Raw genomic sequence first — 18,485 nt, forward strand, 5'->3', positions numbered from 1 at the left:
TGCAATTAGTGCAAGAAAAAAACAGGTGATGCTTCAATATTAATGCTTTAGGTTGAAGACCATTCAAAAGAACTGGGAAGTTAGACAAAGTAATAGAAACAACATTGAAGACAAAGGATGGAACAAAGTGAAGTAGATGAAATGGTGGATAACAATTAAGTGGACAGTTAAAAACAAACTGCTATGGTTACTCCACAGGTCAAGCAGCATGAAATTTGAAAGGAAGGGTGTATGTGTGAGAGAGAGGACCTAAGAATGGGAACAAGAGGGTGTGGGTGACTTAAAAAATGGTAAAAAAAAATTCATTAGCACTTGATATTTGGCTTGTTGACTGTCCAGGTGGAATATGAAGTGCGGTTCTTCAGAAATGCATGTGTCTTCAAACTGGCAGCAGAGAAGGTAGAAGACAGTTTGGTGTGGGAATGAGAAGAGAACTAAAAATGAGCAAACAGTAAGAAGCTGGAGGAACTCATGGAGAGAAACCTTTCATGTCAGGACCCTTTAACAAGGCTCATGGATGCTGGCTGAGGCCCTCGAGCTTGCATTTTTTGTTCATAGATTCTATAGCTCTTCTGTTTGTTTGTTTTTTCAGGGGAATTAAATAGCTGGAAACTAGGTGAAGCATGCAGTTACTTGGCAATATAGAGGAGACAACATTGAGAGCACCAAATGTAAGAGATGATGTTGAAGGAGGTGCATGTGAAACTAGGCTTTACCTGGAAGGGGTGTTTAGGTCCCTGGACAGAGAAGGGGGAGGCAGTTATAACACCTCCTTCAATTGCAACACCTTCTTCAGTTCCACTGAAAAGTATCAAGTGAGGGGGCGCAGGAAAAGTAAACAAAAGGGTGTCATGAATAGAGTAATCCCTGAAAAAGTTTTTAGACATTAAAGCTCCTTTTTCTGTGTAATGTGTTGCTAATGTTATGAATAATGGGTGATGTTATATTATCTGGCCGATTGGAATGTGCTTAGCAGCCCAAAATATACAAATATAAAGTCCTAACTAATTCATCATGTCGCACCATCAGTCACATTTCCCTCTCTAAACCTTTGTGCATATTGCAAAGACCACTAGTCTGCTCTTCGATTTCTACCTACGACTTTCTATTCCAAAGGAGGAGATGCAACATCCATACATGCACCTCTTTTATTCTCACCATCCAGCGAAGCAAATTCTAAATAAAGCAGCAATTCACTTGCATTTTTTTCAATCTAGTCTGCTGTATCTGATGTGCACAAAGTGACTTCCTCTACATTAGTAAAGCCAAATGCAGACTTGATCATTGCTTTGCATGGTATTTATGTTCAGTCCATGGGACTGATCACAAACTCCTGGTTACCTACAATTTAAATTCAATATTGCACTCCAACCTCAGTCTCCAGCCACCTTCACTATTACAATGAGGAACAATGTGAATGTGAATTCAATGTGAATTCAAGGAACAACGTTTCATCTTTCATCCTGCTGGACTCAAAAGTTTGAATTCCCCAATGTCAGATGATTTGCTATTTCATTTTGTTGTATCATTTGTACATCCCCACACTCCACCCACCCCGCGGCTCTTTCATTTGGACATTCTGACCTGCTCCGCACACTCCAATCAGAGAGAAAACACATCACCCAGACTTCAAAGCATTAACAACGTATTAAATAGACATCTAGTCAATGGTTGTCCATCATTTCATTATATTACAGATATTCCCTTTGATTCAAACATTGCCATCCCTACCTTATCCATTACTTGGCTTCACTAACTTTCTCTCTTTTTCAATTCAATGAAGAGTCTATAACCTGAAACATTAAATGCTTTCTCCTTCCACAAATGCTACTTGACTGGATGAATTCATCCAACATTTCTGTTTTAGTTGACGTTTGCTATTTTACCTGTTTCTCCAAGACTAGGCTGGTAGTAACTCCTAATGGCAAGAAAAGCCAAATGCTTGTTAATGCTAATTGAACGGAAGACTGGTGTCCACTCAGACAGCTTGATCCTATCACCATTAATATCCAGGAAACCTCGATTTAAGTTTGCCTTCACTGCTCTCAGTGGAACTAGGTCATGAAGAGCACACAAGTGTTCATAATGTGATTCAAAATCCAAAGGCCCTCGCTGGCGCAACTGAGTTGATTCAATCATTTTATGTGAGAGCCTAGGGAAAGAATGAAAGAAAAAAAAGTAATTAATTTCTGAAGCTCTTCACTCTTTCCCAAGCACCAAATTTAAGAAATGAATTCAAAACAACATGGAGAAAGTTAAATATCTGCATATAACATAGCACAAATCATGCAAATCAACAATTTCTCAAGTACAAGTAAAAAGGTAACTCATGAAATTTTACAAACTCAAGGATTCTAGACAATAACCTGTTAATGTGGATGAAGGATTATTCACTGTTCAACCCTTAACTCGCCCTTCGAGATCTTTTATTTGCTTCAAAAATGTCTGACAACTATGTAAAAACTTTGTGATCAGAAATAGATTGGACCCCATGGAATGTTCTTGCATATCATTCAAGCAACTGATGGTTTAAAAGTTTAAAGGAGATCAGCGAGGCATTTCTTTTAAAATACATAGAGCCTTGACAGTTGGGGTGGGAGTGGGAGGGGTGGTTAAAATAGAGATAATAGCAATATGTAAGAGGAATTTACAGTTACACGATAGGCAGTGTATGTGGGGGGTGGGGGGGGGGGATGGACCATGTGGAGATTGAAGAAATGAGGTAGATTGGCATCATGGTCAGCTCAGACATGATGGGCCAAAGAGCCTGAAGTGTGGTATTATTCTACATTCTATTAAATTATGATTACAACCACAAAAAAAAATTCCTCACTGTCACTCCTATCTTCCTAGCTTCATTCCCTACAGTTCAATCAAAGATTGCTTCAAAGGAGTTAAAATCTCTTTTGAAAGATAAAATATAATTCCTTCAGTTCTGCACTGGGATGTCAACTTTGACTTTTATGCTCAAATCCCTCAATGGAACATGCACCTTTTCACTCATGTCAGGGTTTTACAATCATGCAAGGGTTTGAAACGTTTAGTCCACATGGAAAAACCTTCAAGACAAGCAGTTTTTAAATTCAATACATCGGAGAGAGTAAGAGAGCAAGCAAGAAATGATTTGACATTTCTGCCTTCCTTCAAAAAGTAGTTTTTAAATTCAATACATCGGAGAGAGTAAGAGAGCAAGCAAGAAATGATTTGACATTTCTGCCTTCCTTCAAAAATGCTATGAATTTAGATTTTTAAGGACACGTTGTTGTGAATGAGAAAACAGATTCGATAGGTCTCAAAAGCAAGGACTCAGAACACCGTATGGTAGTAAATGATTTTATTTACAAAAGACGAGCGAGGACAATGATGCTCACAATTTATAGCGAGAGTGGGAAAATCGCACCGGGAATAAAACACACACGCACATACACAATGAACTGGGTGCAAACAATTAAGGAAGAACAATACAATACCCACCACCCCTTGACTCAGTGCAGGCAAGTCTCTATGCTACTAAATAAACCCAACTCTATAACAGTGCACACCTTACCAACAATTTCTCCAGCGCATTCCACGGTACTCAGCCTGAAGTGAAGCAGGGTGGTCTCTTGAAGATGGCAAAGAAAGTGAGCCGAGCATGCATGGTGCCTTTTATAGTACTGATGGCTGGGGGTCCAGCCCAGGTCATTTACAAAGTATATAGCTCCTTGCTAGCAAGGTTGAATCAATTACAATAGCCAATGGCCCAAGGCCAAGAATAGGAGGGCTGCTGGATCCAACCCAGGACATTTACAGGGTCAATAAAGTTAAATCAACTACAAAGGCTAAGGCCAAGTACAAGGCCAAGTACAAAGTTATTTAAATTAGCCAACAGCAAGGTGTGCACTAATGGGTAAAGCGGGTCTAAATCTTGATTGGTAGGTGATGTGTCTTCCAACCAGATAGTGGGCAATGCTGTCACATGACAGCCATGACCCTTCACAAAACCCATTTGTCTCAAAACACTTAGCTTTGACAGCTTTGGTTCTGCAGTTATTGCATAAATGTTTTGTTTCTTGGAGGCAAAAATGATTCAATTGAATAAGATATTTTGCCGCAATAGACATCTTTTACAAACCCACCGGCACTCATAGCTACCTCAACTATACCTCTTCACACCCTGTTCCCTATAAGAATTTCATTCCATTCTCGCAATTCCTCCGTCTCCATCGCATCTGCACCCAGGATTAGGACTTTCATGCCAGATCACCAAAGATGTCCTCCCTCTTCAAACAATGTGGCTTTCCCTCCACCACCATCAACTTGGCCCTCAACTGCATATATTCGTTACCTGCACATGTGCCTTGGCCCCTTCTGTCCCTACATGCAACAAGGACAGGATTCCTCTTATCCTCACATACAACCCCACTAGACTGCATCCAGCATATCCTCTTCCACCATTTCTGCCACCTACTATGTCAGGGGTGGCCAAACCATGGCTCGCGAGCCACATGAGGCTCTTTGACATGTAATGTGAGGCTCGCAGGGAGGGTAGGTGTCGGCAGCGGGGAGGGTAGGTGTCGGCAGCGGGGAGGGTAGGTGTCGGCAGCGGGGAGGGTAGGTGTCGGCAGCGGGGAGGGTAGGTGTCGGCAGCGGGGAGGGTAGGTGTCGGCAGCGGGGAGGGTAGGTGTCAGCAGCGGGAAGGGTGGCTGTCAGCAGGTCGCCAGCTGACTGTCAACAGCCTGACCGCTGCTAGGCACCTGAAAACTGCTAGCCGCTTTGCCTTGCTGCTTTCAGGTGCCTAGGGAGAACGTTTGATGTGTAGACTTGACTAGAAAAAAATCTTTTGCAAAATTCCTCCCTTTTGAAACAATGCTTCTTCACTTCTTCAGACATTTTAAGAATTTTATTGATGGAAACATCAATCAAAAATCAAATAAATGGGGTGCAAGCAATCAAAAAAACCAAACAAACTGCTAGAGGAACTCAATGGGTCAGTCAACATCCGTGGAAGGAAAGGAATAGTTAATATTTCAGGTCAAAATCTTGTATTAGTACTGACTGTGGAGAGGTGTTAGTTGTATAAAGAGGTGAGGGGGAGACCTGAGGTAAGAGATGCCATGTAATCAGTGGAACAAGATGAATAGTGGAATGATGGACAGGTGGAGCCAGGTGTGAAAGATGGTGGAGGTAGAGATAAAGCCTGTGAGATGATTAAGTAAAGACAACAAAAGGGCGACAGGTTTTATCTCAACGATAATCATGGAGTATGTTGAGTAGAACCGGATAAGGGAAGATAATGGACAGATGGAACCAGTGGATAAGAGGCCTAATGAGCATAGTGTGTGGGTGATGAGCAATAGAACCAGAAAGTGAAAAGAAACTAGGTAGTGGGAGATAGTGTGGATGGAGCTACGAGGAAGCTGGAGCAGAGTTGAAAAGAAAACCTAGGTGGATTACACAGAGGGAGAATAAAATAAATCCTTATCTGATATGGTTTTGATCATTCCAAACCCTGCCAATTGTGGATCTATCTAAATTCTTAAACGTTGCTATTATCTTTGCTTCAACTACCTCTCCCAAGGCAACAACCACTCTGTGTTTAAAAAACATCTCATTTAAACTTACTCCTCTAATCTTAAATCTATGTGCTCTAATACTGGGGAACTAAAAGTATCTACATCTCTTGTAATTTTTTGCACTTCCATTGGATCACTTATTTGATTGAGCATAGTTGAGGAAAAGGACAAAAACAAAAAAATAAAGGATTAAATTTAGCATGCGGTGGGTAGGTGGAGCAGAAGACAAACTTGACCAGGCTCAGAAGTGTAAATGAACTGAAAACAGTTACGGACAATTGATATGCAGAGTGTGTGTGGGACTGACCAGTGCCTTTCCCATCCCCTTTAAAGAGGAGGACTTTGTTTGACAGGAGTCACAAGACCACCCAACCCAGAGTGTCCAAAGGAGAGGACTTGCATGACAGAAGGTCACTTGTTAACCCTAATGAGGGCTTTGAAAGATTTGTGTGACAGAGGGTCATATGATAACCCTAAGGAGGGCTTCGGAGGCGTAAACCTCATGTGATGACTGGGAGTTCACTGTGAAAATTCCCAGGTGAAGGATGTAAAGGTGGCTGTTGCCACATTCAAAACTTAAGCAAGTCTCATGTTCCCCTGACAGGGTTCTGAGGTTCCAGGGATCACGGTTATCTGGATTCACCCTCAAATTAAAAGATCAGTGGGCAAGGAAACAAATAATCCCAAGCCTGGAGACCAGATCTGTAAGCTGTTCCTTCTTGGCTGGTCGACTTGACGTGACTGACTTGGGGTTTTGTTTTGGGAATTTTTACTGATTTATGGGGGTATTTGAGTTTGGATTGTAATGGTGTGGGTTTTTCCCCCTTCATAGGCCATATAATAATCTGTTGACAGTAAGGCTTGTGCTTGGGTGTAAGTTTATTCTATTATTTTGTTTGTTAATAAATTTTGTGTTAAACTTAACCCATTTGTTTATGCCTCTCTCAATTGCTGCTGGGGAGTGCAACAGTCAGACCAGTGGGAGGCATTCAGAGATTCAAATGGTTCAAACTAAACATGTCTCCATAGCTTGCTGGATGACATTGGAGTGACAGATTTGTTAAGACCTCAAAATAAGGCAGTTAAATCAGACCAGTAGTATTTAATACAGCTAGAGTTTAGAAGAATATAGAAAGTGCAGGGATGAAATTTTTTAAATGTTAAATTTAAAAGGTACACATTATTGAATGATAGCAGGGATTTAGGAAGATTTTGACTAAGGATTACATTTTTAAGCAATTAATGAGGGCTGAATACTGATCTCTCTATCTCCATGGAGATAGAGGAAACAAACTCTTCACAAACCCACCAACTCCCAGTTACCTCGACAACACCTCCACACCCTGTCCCTAGTAAGGATTCCATTCCTTTCTCTCAATTCATCAGTGCCCATGGCATCTGTCCCCAAGAATAAGGTCTTCTATCCCAGATCCTACAAGATGTCCTCCTTTTCAAAAAGCATGGCTTCCCCTCCACCACCATCAACTCGGCCTTTACCTGTATCACCTCCATTTCCAACATATTTGCCCTGGCTCCCTCTACCCCTAGACACAAGGACAGGATTCTCAACTTCACCTACAATCCCACCAGCCTCCACATCCAACACATTATCTATCCTCCACAATTTCAACCACTTACAATTCGATCCCACCATCAGACATATCTTCACCTCTCCTCCCTTCTTCACCTTCTGCAGGGACCACTCCCTTCGTGATTCATTCGTCCACTCATCTATTCCCACCAATCATCCCCTTGGCACCTACCCGTATTACCTCAGGAAGTGCTACACTTATGCCTACACCTTCTCCTTTACAAACAGTCCTTCCAAGTAAAGCAAAACTCATGAATCCTCAGGGTCATCCACTGCATCCAGTGCTCTTAATGTAGCTATCTTTACATGAGAAAGACTGGATGCCGATTGGGACATCATTTACTTGACACCTTGGCTCTGTCTGTTGTAAAAGTGGGCATCTCCCAGTGGCCAACCATTTCAATTCCATGCCCAACTTCCATGTCGACATGTCTATCATGGCCTCATGCACTGAAGCCACCTGCAAATCAGAGGAACACCACCTATTCCATCTGGGCACTCTCCAACCTTATGGTATTAACATCAACTTCTCTGGTTTCTATTGGGCCTCTTCCCTTTCTTTCTTTCCCTATCCATTCACCAGCTCCATCATCCTTTCCTCCAGCTCCCAACCCCTTTCCCTCTCCATTCAGAGCTATTCGTCAACTCCCAGCTTTTTAATTTTATCATCTGCCCTCCCACTCGTATCCACTTATATTACCTTTAGGTCTGTGCTCTTCCCCACATTTTATTCAGGTGCCTCCCTCCTTTTTGTTAATTCTTTGACAATAGCTCAGGCCCAAAATGTTGATAACATATCTTTGCTACACAAGGAATGCTGTGTCACTTGCTGAGTTTCCCTCACTTGTGTTATTTAACTGATATAAATAAATAGGACAATACATTTTTTAAATCCAAAGAATGGTAGAAGTATGAAACTCTCTGTCCAAGGGGTGTTTATAAACAAGTTCAAGTTCATCATCTGACTACACATATTCAACTTGACAAAAAGTGTTTCTCTGGACCACAGTGCGCATGAACACACATGTGTGCTTGTATACACATACATTATATATATTTATACACACATACGTACTTTATTTTAATTGGGCGCCCTTCCATTCAAAGAAGACTAGCACAATGGGGGCACTGGAAGTCCGTTTTTGTAATAACTGCTGCTTTCTGACACCATTCATGGTTTTCCATCAATTTTTGGCAGCACCTATCTTCAAAACTGGTGTAGGCTTCATAGCACAGGGCTTGCCAACAGGATCTGTCAGCAGCTGCAGCTTCTAGTTCTCTTGGCTGGATGTCACAGTAGTATAGGGTTTCCTGACAGCGTCCTGACAGAGACTTGCATGGACGACCTCGAGGTCTCCTTCCGGTCTTCAGTTTTATATATAAAATCTTTGGCTTGGCTTCGCGGACGAAGATTTATGGAGGGGGAATGTCCACATCAGCTGCAGGCTCGTTTATGGCTGACAAGTCCGATGCGGGACAGGCAGGCACGGTTGCAGCGGTTGCAAGGGAAAATAGGTTGGTTGGGGTTGGGTGTTGGGTTTTTCCTCCTTTGACTTTTGACAGTGAGGTGGGGTTAGGGTTATATACATGCACATACATTTGTGTATATATACACTCTGTGTGTGTGTGTGTGTGTGTGTGTGTGTGTGTGTGTGTACATACACACATGTAGACACACTTATTTTACATACACATGCACACATATATAGACACACACATATTACATACGCACATATATATATTTTACACACACACATACATATATAGTTTAAAACAACCCTTTGAATTTTTGTTAAAGGGACTTTGTTAGCACTAACAAAAGAACAGCAATAGAAAATTCGTCAGACAATGGTAAATTCAAAATAATAGTTTAATTAAAAACTATTACTTTGCATTTACCAATCAATAACATAGCATTTCTTACTTATAGCTAAACTTAACCTGACTATGTGCAAATGTAAAATATATGTGTGTGTATAAAGTTCTTCTCTGAAAAAGTCAATTTTTAAAACTTCAGCATCATTTTAGTCTTGCTTGAAGATCTTAAATTCTCAGTTCAGAAATAATTTTTAAAGTTCTCTTTCTTCACAATCCATTTGATGAGATGTCTTGAGAGATATTCTTTAAATAGAAGTGACCATTTTTTGAGCCACCAATGTACGTCCTGGGAAAAGGAGAGTACAATTCCTGTCTTCCCAGGATCCAATCTTTGTACTGAAGATTTTGTAATCTGTTTTCCACATGAAGAATCTGCCCTCTTTTCAAAGAAACAGCAAATGTGGCTATTTTCTTCCACAATGAATTTACAAACTCAAAGAAGGGTTAAACGAAGTGACTATTTTCTTCCACGATGAATTCACAATCCCAGACAAGGGTTAACTGAAGTGGCTATTTTTTTTCCATGATGAATTCACAAACCTAGACAAGGGTTAAACAAAGTGGCCATACAAATTGGACCCAGTAGAATTCTGTCCTATTTTCAAAAGAGACAGCGAATTGGTCTTCCTTATTTCAAAAGCCACTTATTTTGTGACCCCCTTTTTCTAGGAGTTACACATAATAGCACCTATTCTGGTTACTGTAATTCAACCCAGTCTTTCACAAGGTTCCACCCCTTGTGTGTCACAGAGTTTGACTTCTGTCCTCTCCAAACTGAACTGTCTCTCATTTTGATAATATATTTCCAGCCCATTTCTCATGTCACATGGTATGTGACATCACTTCTGTCTTTGAAGCACATAAGGTCTTTAGACAGGAATGTACTAAAAGCATTTAAGTCCATTTATGTCTCCGAGAAGTCTGCTTTCCTCATAACTAAAATGGTTGTGCATTTATACAGGTGCTTCTGAACTAACACCTATTGTCCCCAATATCTCAAGCACCATCATAAGTCCTTTTCATCTTCTTGATTTTAACTTCAATCAGCATCCATTTTCATTTCCAGCTGCATTCTGTCTTCTATCTCAAATAACCGTGTGTGTTTAAAATGCTAATGTGTTGTCTTATTAAACTATATCTAGATAAAATAGTTTTAACATTAAACTAGGGGGATATATCACAGCAGCGTGGATCACGCTGCTGAAGATCCAACTGCGCTGGGTAGGTCACGTCTCCAGAATGGAGGACCATCGCCTTCCCAAGATCGTGTTATATGGCGAGCTCTCCACTGGCCATCGTGACAGAGGTGAACCAAAGAAGAGGTACAAGAACTGCCTAAAGAAATCTCTTGGTGCCTGCCACATTGACCACCGCCAGTGGGCTGATATCGCCTCAAACCGTGCATCTTGGCGCCTCACAGTTCGGCGGACAGCAACCGCCTTTGAAGAAGACCGCAGAGCCCACCTCACTGACAAAAGACAAAGGAGGAAAAACCCAACACCCAACCCCAACCAACCAATTTTCCGCTGCAACCGTGTCTGCCTGTCCCGCATCGGACTTGTCAGCCACAAACGAGCCTGCAGCTGATGTGGACTTTTACCCCCTCCATAAATCTTCGTCCGCAAAGCCAAGCCAAAGATATCACACAACGTGTTTAAAAAAAAACTATATATATATTATAAAACTGTATATAAAATTATATATACTATGTATAAAACTGTGGGTCAAAAATTTCAAACCACGTTATATCAAAACCCGAGCTGTTCAAAACCATGTTATGTCTATTTGCTACTTTAAAGTTTTATTATTGCTGCTATTAAAATCATCTCATAATACTTTGCAAGACTCTAGTTTAAAATATTTGAAATATAGGCATTGAGCTGTGCAATAGTGTTGAAAGTTATTGATGTCATTGCTGATGGGAAATTTTTTTCTCTCTCTGCTCTGATGTGGTAGACCAGCGAGTTTCCAAACCACTGAAAAACACCAGTCTTTATTTTGTCGTAGACCAGCAGCATTAGAAATTCACCACGACAATGGTATCTTAAAACAATTTTTATTAATAATATAACATCTTACTTAAATCTAAACTTAACCCCAAGTATGCACAAATGTATATAAGTGTGTGGATTACCCAAACCATTACAGCTTAGGCACAGTTTTGAAAAATTCAAAGTTCAGTCTTGGAAATCTGGTATTGAAACTCAGAACCTGTAATCTGATGTTCAGAAGTAATTATGAAGTAGTAGGTGAGACACTGAGTGATGAGACTTCTGAAAACTCATGAATTCTTATTGAGTTGCATTCAAAGAAATGTTCCCTCATACGAATGATTTGTCACAACTCCTCTCTTCCCTGCATGGGGGGTTATAAAATTTGTGACTTTCACAATGCTTTCACGAACCCAGGCAAGGCTTAAACAAAATGACCATTAGAATGGTCATGATCCAAATACAGGACTGATCGTGTTTCCTTTACCCAGACATGGGTCTATAAAAAATGACCATTATAATGGTAGATAACTGGTCTCCTCTGACAAGGAGACACAGCAGAAATGATCATCTCACCCGAAGTCACTCCAATTCTATCTTTCCAGATTTCTTTCTGATGAACTAAATGCTGTTTTTTTTTCAGGTGTCTCAATCACATGACTTGCTTGATCAATACTGGTTTTCAGTTTCAATTGCCCAAAAGCTTAAGTCATAAGGAGATAGTCTTCTCTTTGAACAGATGCCTTTTTGAGTGAACATCCATTGATAAAGTCTTTCAATTGAGAACAATAATGCTGTTTACAGCTTTGAATTAGATGCCAGGCTGTCTGTTCAAAGTGTTGTTATCCATGAGTGTCTTTCCCTGTTCCAACCCCCACAGTAATTTTACTTAAAAAAAAGTATGGAAGGGAACCCCTGCAATTTTCCCACAGTCGGTTGAAATATAGGCACTGAGCTGTGCAATAGAGAAAGTGGCTGTGTTAAAAGTTATTGCTGTCCCCACTGTGACCGGGCTCCCTGCACTATCCCACAGCATGCTGCCTTACACTGATGGGAATCATTTTATTTTTGCCTCTGCTCTGATGTTGCAGACCAGCGAGTTTCCAAACCACTGAATAATGCTAATTTGTATGGAGGGAACCCCTGGAATTTGCTTGTGCGGTTGGTTATGGAACGGTAGGTGCGTAAAAATGGTTGGCAGTGGTTCCAATCTAACTTTGGTGAAAGTCTCATGTGGGCAATTTGACATAAATATTAGACAAATTTTCTTAAATAAACAATGTTCCCTTATTGGCAATAAGGAATCTTTGTCATCCCTCAGTTCTATTTATCCCTTTTAAATATTTTGTGCGCAAGTTTGCATAAGAGTTCTAGGTAAGAGGACAATTAATTAGAGGATTGGAATGTATTACATTAAAGTACATTGTAATAACACTTTGAACTGTAGGATTTTCCATAACACTGAACTTCTCTGGAACTTATTAACCGTGTAATACAAGAGTATGCTTGAATGTATATAGAGAAAGAGAGAGAGAGAGAAAGAGAGGACAATAATCACATATATACTAAAATAAATTTAAAATTTATTTTAAATAAATATAAATATATAAATAAAATGAATGTAAATCTTTCTTTGGCTTGGCTTCGCGGACGAAGATTTATGGAGGGGTAAATGTCCACGTCAGCTGCAGGCTCGTTTGTGGCTGACAAGTCCGATGCGGGACAGGCAGACATGGTTGCAGCGGTTGCAGGGGAAAATTGGTTGGTTGGGGTTGGGTGTTGGGTTTTACCTCTTTTGTCTTTTGTCAGTGAGGTGGGCTCTGCGGTCTTCTTCAAAGGAGGTTGCTGCCCGCCGAACTGTGAGGCGCCAAGATGCATGGTTTGAGGCGATATCAGCTCACTGGCGGTGGTCAATGTGGCAGGCACCAAGAGATTTCTTTAGGCAGTCCTTGTACCTCTTTTTTGGTGCACCTCTGACACGATGGCCAGTGGAGAGCTCGCCATATAACACGATCTTGGGGAGGCGATGGTCCTCCATTCTGGAGACGTGACCTACCCAGCGCAGTTGGATCTTCAACAGCGTGGATTCGATGTTGTCGGCCTCTGCCATCTCGAGTACTTCGACGTTAGGGATGAAGTCGCTCCAATGAATGTTGAGGATGGAGCGGAGACAACGCTGGTGGAAGCGTTCTAGGAGCCGTAGGTGATGCCGGTAGAGGACCCATGAGTCGGAGCTGAACAGGAGTGTGAGTATGACAACGGCTCTGTATACGCTTATCTTTGTGAGGTTTTTCAGTTGGTTGTTTTTCCAGACTCTTTTGTGTAGTCTTCCAAAGGCGCTATTTGCCTTGGCGAGTCTGTTGTCTATCTCGTTGACGATCCTTGCATCCGATGAAATGGTGCAGCCGAGATAGGTAAACTGGTTGACCGTTTTGAGTTTTGTGTGCCCGATGGAGATGTGGGGGGGCTGGTAGTCATGGTGGGGAGCTGGCTGATGGAGGACCTCAGTTTTCTTCAGGCTGACTTCCAGGCCAAACATTTTGCAGTTTCCACAAAACAGGACGTCAAGCGCTGAAGAGCTGGCTCTGAATGGGCAACTAAAGCGGCATCGTCTGCAAAGAGTAGTTCACGGACAAGTTGCTCTTGTGTCTTGGTGTGAGCTTTCAGGCGCCTCAGATTGAAGAGACTGCCATCCGTGCGGTACCGGATGTAAACAGCGTCTTCATTGTTGAGGTCTTTCATGGCTTGGTTCAGCATCATGCTGAAGAAGATTGAAAAGAGGGTTGGTGCGAGAACACAGCCTTGCTTCACGCCATTGTTTATGGAGAAGGGTTCAGAGAGCTCATTGCTGTATCTGACCCGACCTTGTTGGTTGTCGTGCAGTTGGATAACCATGTTGAGGAACTTTGGGGGGCATCCGAGGCGCTCTAGTATTTGCCAAAGCCCTTTCCTGCTCAGTGTCGAAGGCTTTGGTGAGCTCAACAAAGGTGATTTATGAATGATTTATTCGGTTACTCTCACAGCATGCAGGAAGAAGCCCCACATTTTAAAAAAAAAAGTTTCATTGCCTATTTAATTTTCCACTTGCACAAGTATGAGAAGGTAGGATGAAGAAAGGATTTCTTGCTGTGTTGTAGATTTCCTTTGATTTCATGTGGTATCACCAGGCACAAATTCTGTTTAAAATTCATGTGCATTTAGAGCAGGAAAGGCCAAACTATGGCCCTAGGCAAACTGTGGCCCATTACCCATTTAAGTGGTCCAGTGTGAATTTTAAAAATAAAATTGAATACCCTGTATGACCTATTAGAAGTTTCTCACAATAAATTGCACTGCATGTACGTTGCACTTCTTAGTTTCCACACTAGATGTCAATATTTTTAACAACTACTTGACCAACCTTTGCAACATTACACTTTGACAAAATTGTTTACCTCAGTTGCATAACCAGAAAGATGGATAATAGCAAGGGAGTGCCAAAATTTCAGACACAGTGGGAAAATGAATACTTTTTCACAGAAGTCAATGGGAAATGTGTTTGTTTGATTTGGAAGGAATCTGTTAACTTTAATAGCCTATCTATAGATTTACACATTGCATCATAGGTCTCCAATTTTGAGGAAGGACATACTAGCTATAGAGGGTGTGCAGCGCAGATTTACAAGGTTAGTTCCAGGGATGGCGGGGTTGACATATGCTGAAAGGCTAGAAAAACTGGACTTGTATCCGATGGAGTTTAGAAGGATGAGGGGGGACATGATTGAGGAATACAAAATTATCAGGGGGATAGACAGGGTGAAGTCGGATTACTTGTTCCCAATGATGGGGGAGACGAGGACTAGAGGGCATAGTTTAAGAATACAGGGTAGGCCCTTTAGGACGGAGATGAGAAAACATTTTTTTACCCAGAGAAGTGTGAATCTGTGGAATGCTCTGCCACAGAGGGTGGTAGAGGCAGATTCGCTGATTATGTTCAAAAGAGAGTTAGATAAGACTCTAGTGGGCAAAGGAGTTAAGGGTTATGGGGATAAGGCTGGAAAGGGGTACTGATGGTAGTGATCAGCCATGATCTGTATGGGCATCCCCATGCACATGGTACTGAAGGAGGAGAAGGCAGCAGGAGGGTGGAGGCCATATGACTATCGCTCCTCAGTGAGGTCACCAGACCAGATACCCCATGCCCCATAATCCAAGATTTTACCGCTAACTTACAAGGGGCACGGGAATTTTCAAAAGTCGACCTCATCAGGGGCTATCACCAGATCCCGGTCCATCCCAATGACATTCCTAAAAGTGCCATTTTTACCCCTTCTGGACTTGAGAGTTCCTGAGAATGCCCTTTGGACATAAAAAATGCAGGCCAGACCTTCCAGAGGCTGATGGATGCAGTGGGTCAGGATCTCACATTCGCATTCATCTATTTGGATGATATTCTCATCGCCAGCCACAATCATACAGAGCACACGGCCCATCTAAGGCAACTGTGCATCCGGCTAAAGCAGGGGTGTCAAACTCAAATTCACAGAGGGCCAAATTAAAAACTTGGACTAAGTTGAGGGCCGAACTAAATATTTATTGAAAATTTTCAACAACATCTGCATGTTTTCTCTTCTTTCAACATATGTAATGTTAAACTTTTTCTTATTAAAATAAATGTTTAATAATAGTTTTGGATAAACTCTTTCCAGAAGCATTCATTAACAAATGAAAAATAAAATATTCAATCAATAATATTTCTCTATATAGGATTTGTCAAATGTTGCTAGTGTGCTGTCGAATAGTAAAATCTGAGGGCTATTGAGAATGTGGGAGAAGAATATGATTCCTGAAACAATCAAATGGGTGACTGATTGTGGGCATGAACTCTAGCAGGGTTACTTGCCATGCCCTTTTTCCATTGGTACAGATATCCTTTGATTTACACACTTTTCAAGTTTTATGCCTAATGAGCTTGTATCCAGATGCAGGATCATTTTTAACCAGGAATATATTTATCACTGTGACATGAAACTATTGGAAGATCGTTTTATCCTGAGATTGAAGTTCATAGTCCTTACTCAGGCCTGTGTGCGAGAGGGCGGGGTTTGCGGGCGATCGGGTTGGACAACGACAGTGCGGGGGCATCGGCGCTCGCTGCAGGGCGGCATCTCGGCGGATCAGCGGCCCCGTCTTCGTGAGTCGCGGGTCGGTCTGCGGCAGGGAGGGGCAGTGGGCAACGGTCCTGGCGAGGTCAGGCCTGAGGCCTCCGGTTCCGGGCGCTGGGAAGCGGCCTTGGCTTCCCCTGACACCGGCCAGGCCCCAAAACCAGAGTCCACGGTGAGACCCTGCCACGTAAGCAGAGGAGGTGGGGGCGATCAGGCTGACGCCAATGCATTCTGGGATTTGTTGTATTACTGTGCATGCGCTATACTGGCGTGGCGGCCAGCGGGCCACCTCTAATACATTTTTGAAATGATCTTGCGGGCCAAATATAATTATATCGTGGGCCAAATTTGGCCCGCGGGCCAGAGTTTGACGTGTGGGCTAAAGGAATTCGGACTAACTATAAACCCTGCTAAGTGCCAGTTCGGTCTGGAAACAATTGACTTCTTGGGGCACAGAATCAATAGGCATGGAGCGAAGCCCCTGTTCGAAAAGGTAGAGGCTGTTTGCCTTCGCCAAGCCCCATATAGGGAAGGGACTGCAAGAATTCGCTGGTATGATTAATTTTTAATCACAGTTTCATACCGGCAGTGGCCTGCATCATGGTGGGGGAAAATAAAGATGTTACCCAGGACAATGAGGCTTCAGAGGCGTTCGAGAAGGCTAAGTATATCCCTTCTGGTAACCCCAGGCCAGAGGTGCAAACCACTCTCACAGTGGACACCTCCAGCACAGCAGTAAAAGGCAAACTGGAACAATTAATCGAAGGGCAATGGCAGCCCCTGGCCTTCTTTAGCAGGCACCTCCGGCCACCTGAACTCAAATACAGCACCTTTAACCATGATCTATTGGTGCTATACCCAGATGTGAGGCACTGCAGTTATTTTTTGGAAAGTAGACAATTCAGGGTCTCTACAGACCATAAACCTTTAACCTTGGCCTTCCATAAAGTGTCGGACCTGTCGTCGGCCAGGCAGCAGCGACACCTCTCATGTGTGTCTGAATTCACCATGGATATTCAACACATCACGGGTAAGACCAACGTGGAGGCCAACGCACTTGTTGCGCCCTGCAATCGAGTCAGTCCAGGCCCTGTCCCAGGGAACAGACTATATAACCCTAGCCAAGGTACAGCAGGAAGACCCTAAGATCCCAGCATACAGGACAGCAGTTTCCAGGCTCAGGGTGGAGGACATCGCAATCAGCCCTGATAGCCAGACATCTGCTACATCTCCACCAGCAAACCCCATCCCATTGTGCCAGCAGCATGGAGGCAGCAGGTTTTCGACACAGTGCACAACCTGGCACAACCAGCCACGTCCACATCGACATATTAGGGCTGCTACTGGTTTTATGTGGGGCAAGATACCTCCTCACCATGGTTGACTGCCACAAAGTGGCTGGAAGCAGTCCTGCTGGCTGGCAAAGCCACTGATACCTGAGCCAGGGTACTGATTAACACCTGGGTGTCGAGATTTGGAGGCCTGGAGCATATGACTTCCAATAGAGGTACACAGTTCACTTCAGAACTCTGGGTGGCGTTGGCCAACTTGCTAGAAACCCAGCTTCACCACACTACGGCACATCACCCTCAGGCCAACGGGTTGGTAGAGCGGTTCCACAAGCGCCTAAAGGCAGCCTTGATGGCTCAGCTCAAGGGACCGAACTAGGCAGATGAACTACCCTGAGTCCTTCGGGGGATCCGCACCGCACCGAAAGAAGATTTCAGCAGTTAAAGTGGTGTATGGAGCGCCTTTGATTATACCAGAGCAATTCTTGGCAGCCGCAAGAACCTAGAGGACCGAACGACCTCATTAAGGCTAAGAGACTGCATAGCCCCTTTGTGGCACAGCCATGCCAAGTCCTATGTCCCCAAAAACGAAGAGATCTGTGAGTTCATTTTTGTATGCTGGGGCACACAGGACACCTCTGCAACGGCCATATGAGGGATCAAACAAAGTACTCAGACACAATGGGTCGACATGTGTGCTAGATGTTGGTAGTAAAGAAGAGACTTTCACCATCGACCATCTCAAGCCAGCACAACTGGTCTCCACGCAGGCCCTGCGACAAAGAGGTAGGCCACCGAAAGTGGCAGACAGCACTCCAATCGCCAGTTCTGGGGGTGCGTTGGGTAGCAACCCACTAACAGAGGCGGGGAGAGAATACAAGCCAGGTTTCTAGTGCAATAAACCAGTCTTCGACTTTCACTTTTTGGGTGTGTGTCATTCTTCCCACACTTCGCGGTAGCACACGCTCTACAATATCATATAATGAATGACATTGTGGCGAACCATGCCACTTCATTATCAAACCAGTGTCCGCAGT

The 18,485-nt window shown here is 42.9% G+C and overlaps 1 protein-coding gene across 6 annotated transcripts in view; it reads right to left on the bottom strand.

Annotated features, from left to right (window-relative positions):
• cep78 (centrosomal protein 78) overlaps positions 1–18,485 on the bottom strand; it is a 111,300-nt gene that overhangs the window by 68,535 nt on the left and 24,280 nt on the right. For all 6 annotated transcript variants that reach the window (XM_069930436.1, XM_069930429.1, XM_069930440.1 and 3 more), the window contains one exon: positions 1,887–2,152. In XM_069930436.1, the coding sequence (XP_069786537.1) occupies positions 1,887–2,139 (253 nt within the window). In that variant the 5' untranslated portion in view covers positions 2,140–2,152. The remainder of the gene's footprint in view (positions 1–1,886; positions 2,153–18,485) is intronic.

Source organism: Narcine bancroftii, chromosome 1 (assembly GCF_036971445.1).
Source record: "Narcine bancroftii isolate sNarBan1 chromosome 1, sNarBan1.hap1, whole genome shotgun sequence".
Taxonomy (NCBI): Eukaryota; Metazoa; Chordata; class Chondrichthyes; order Torpediniformes; family Narcinidae; genus Narcine; species Narcine bancroftii.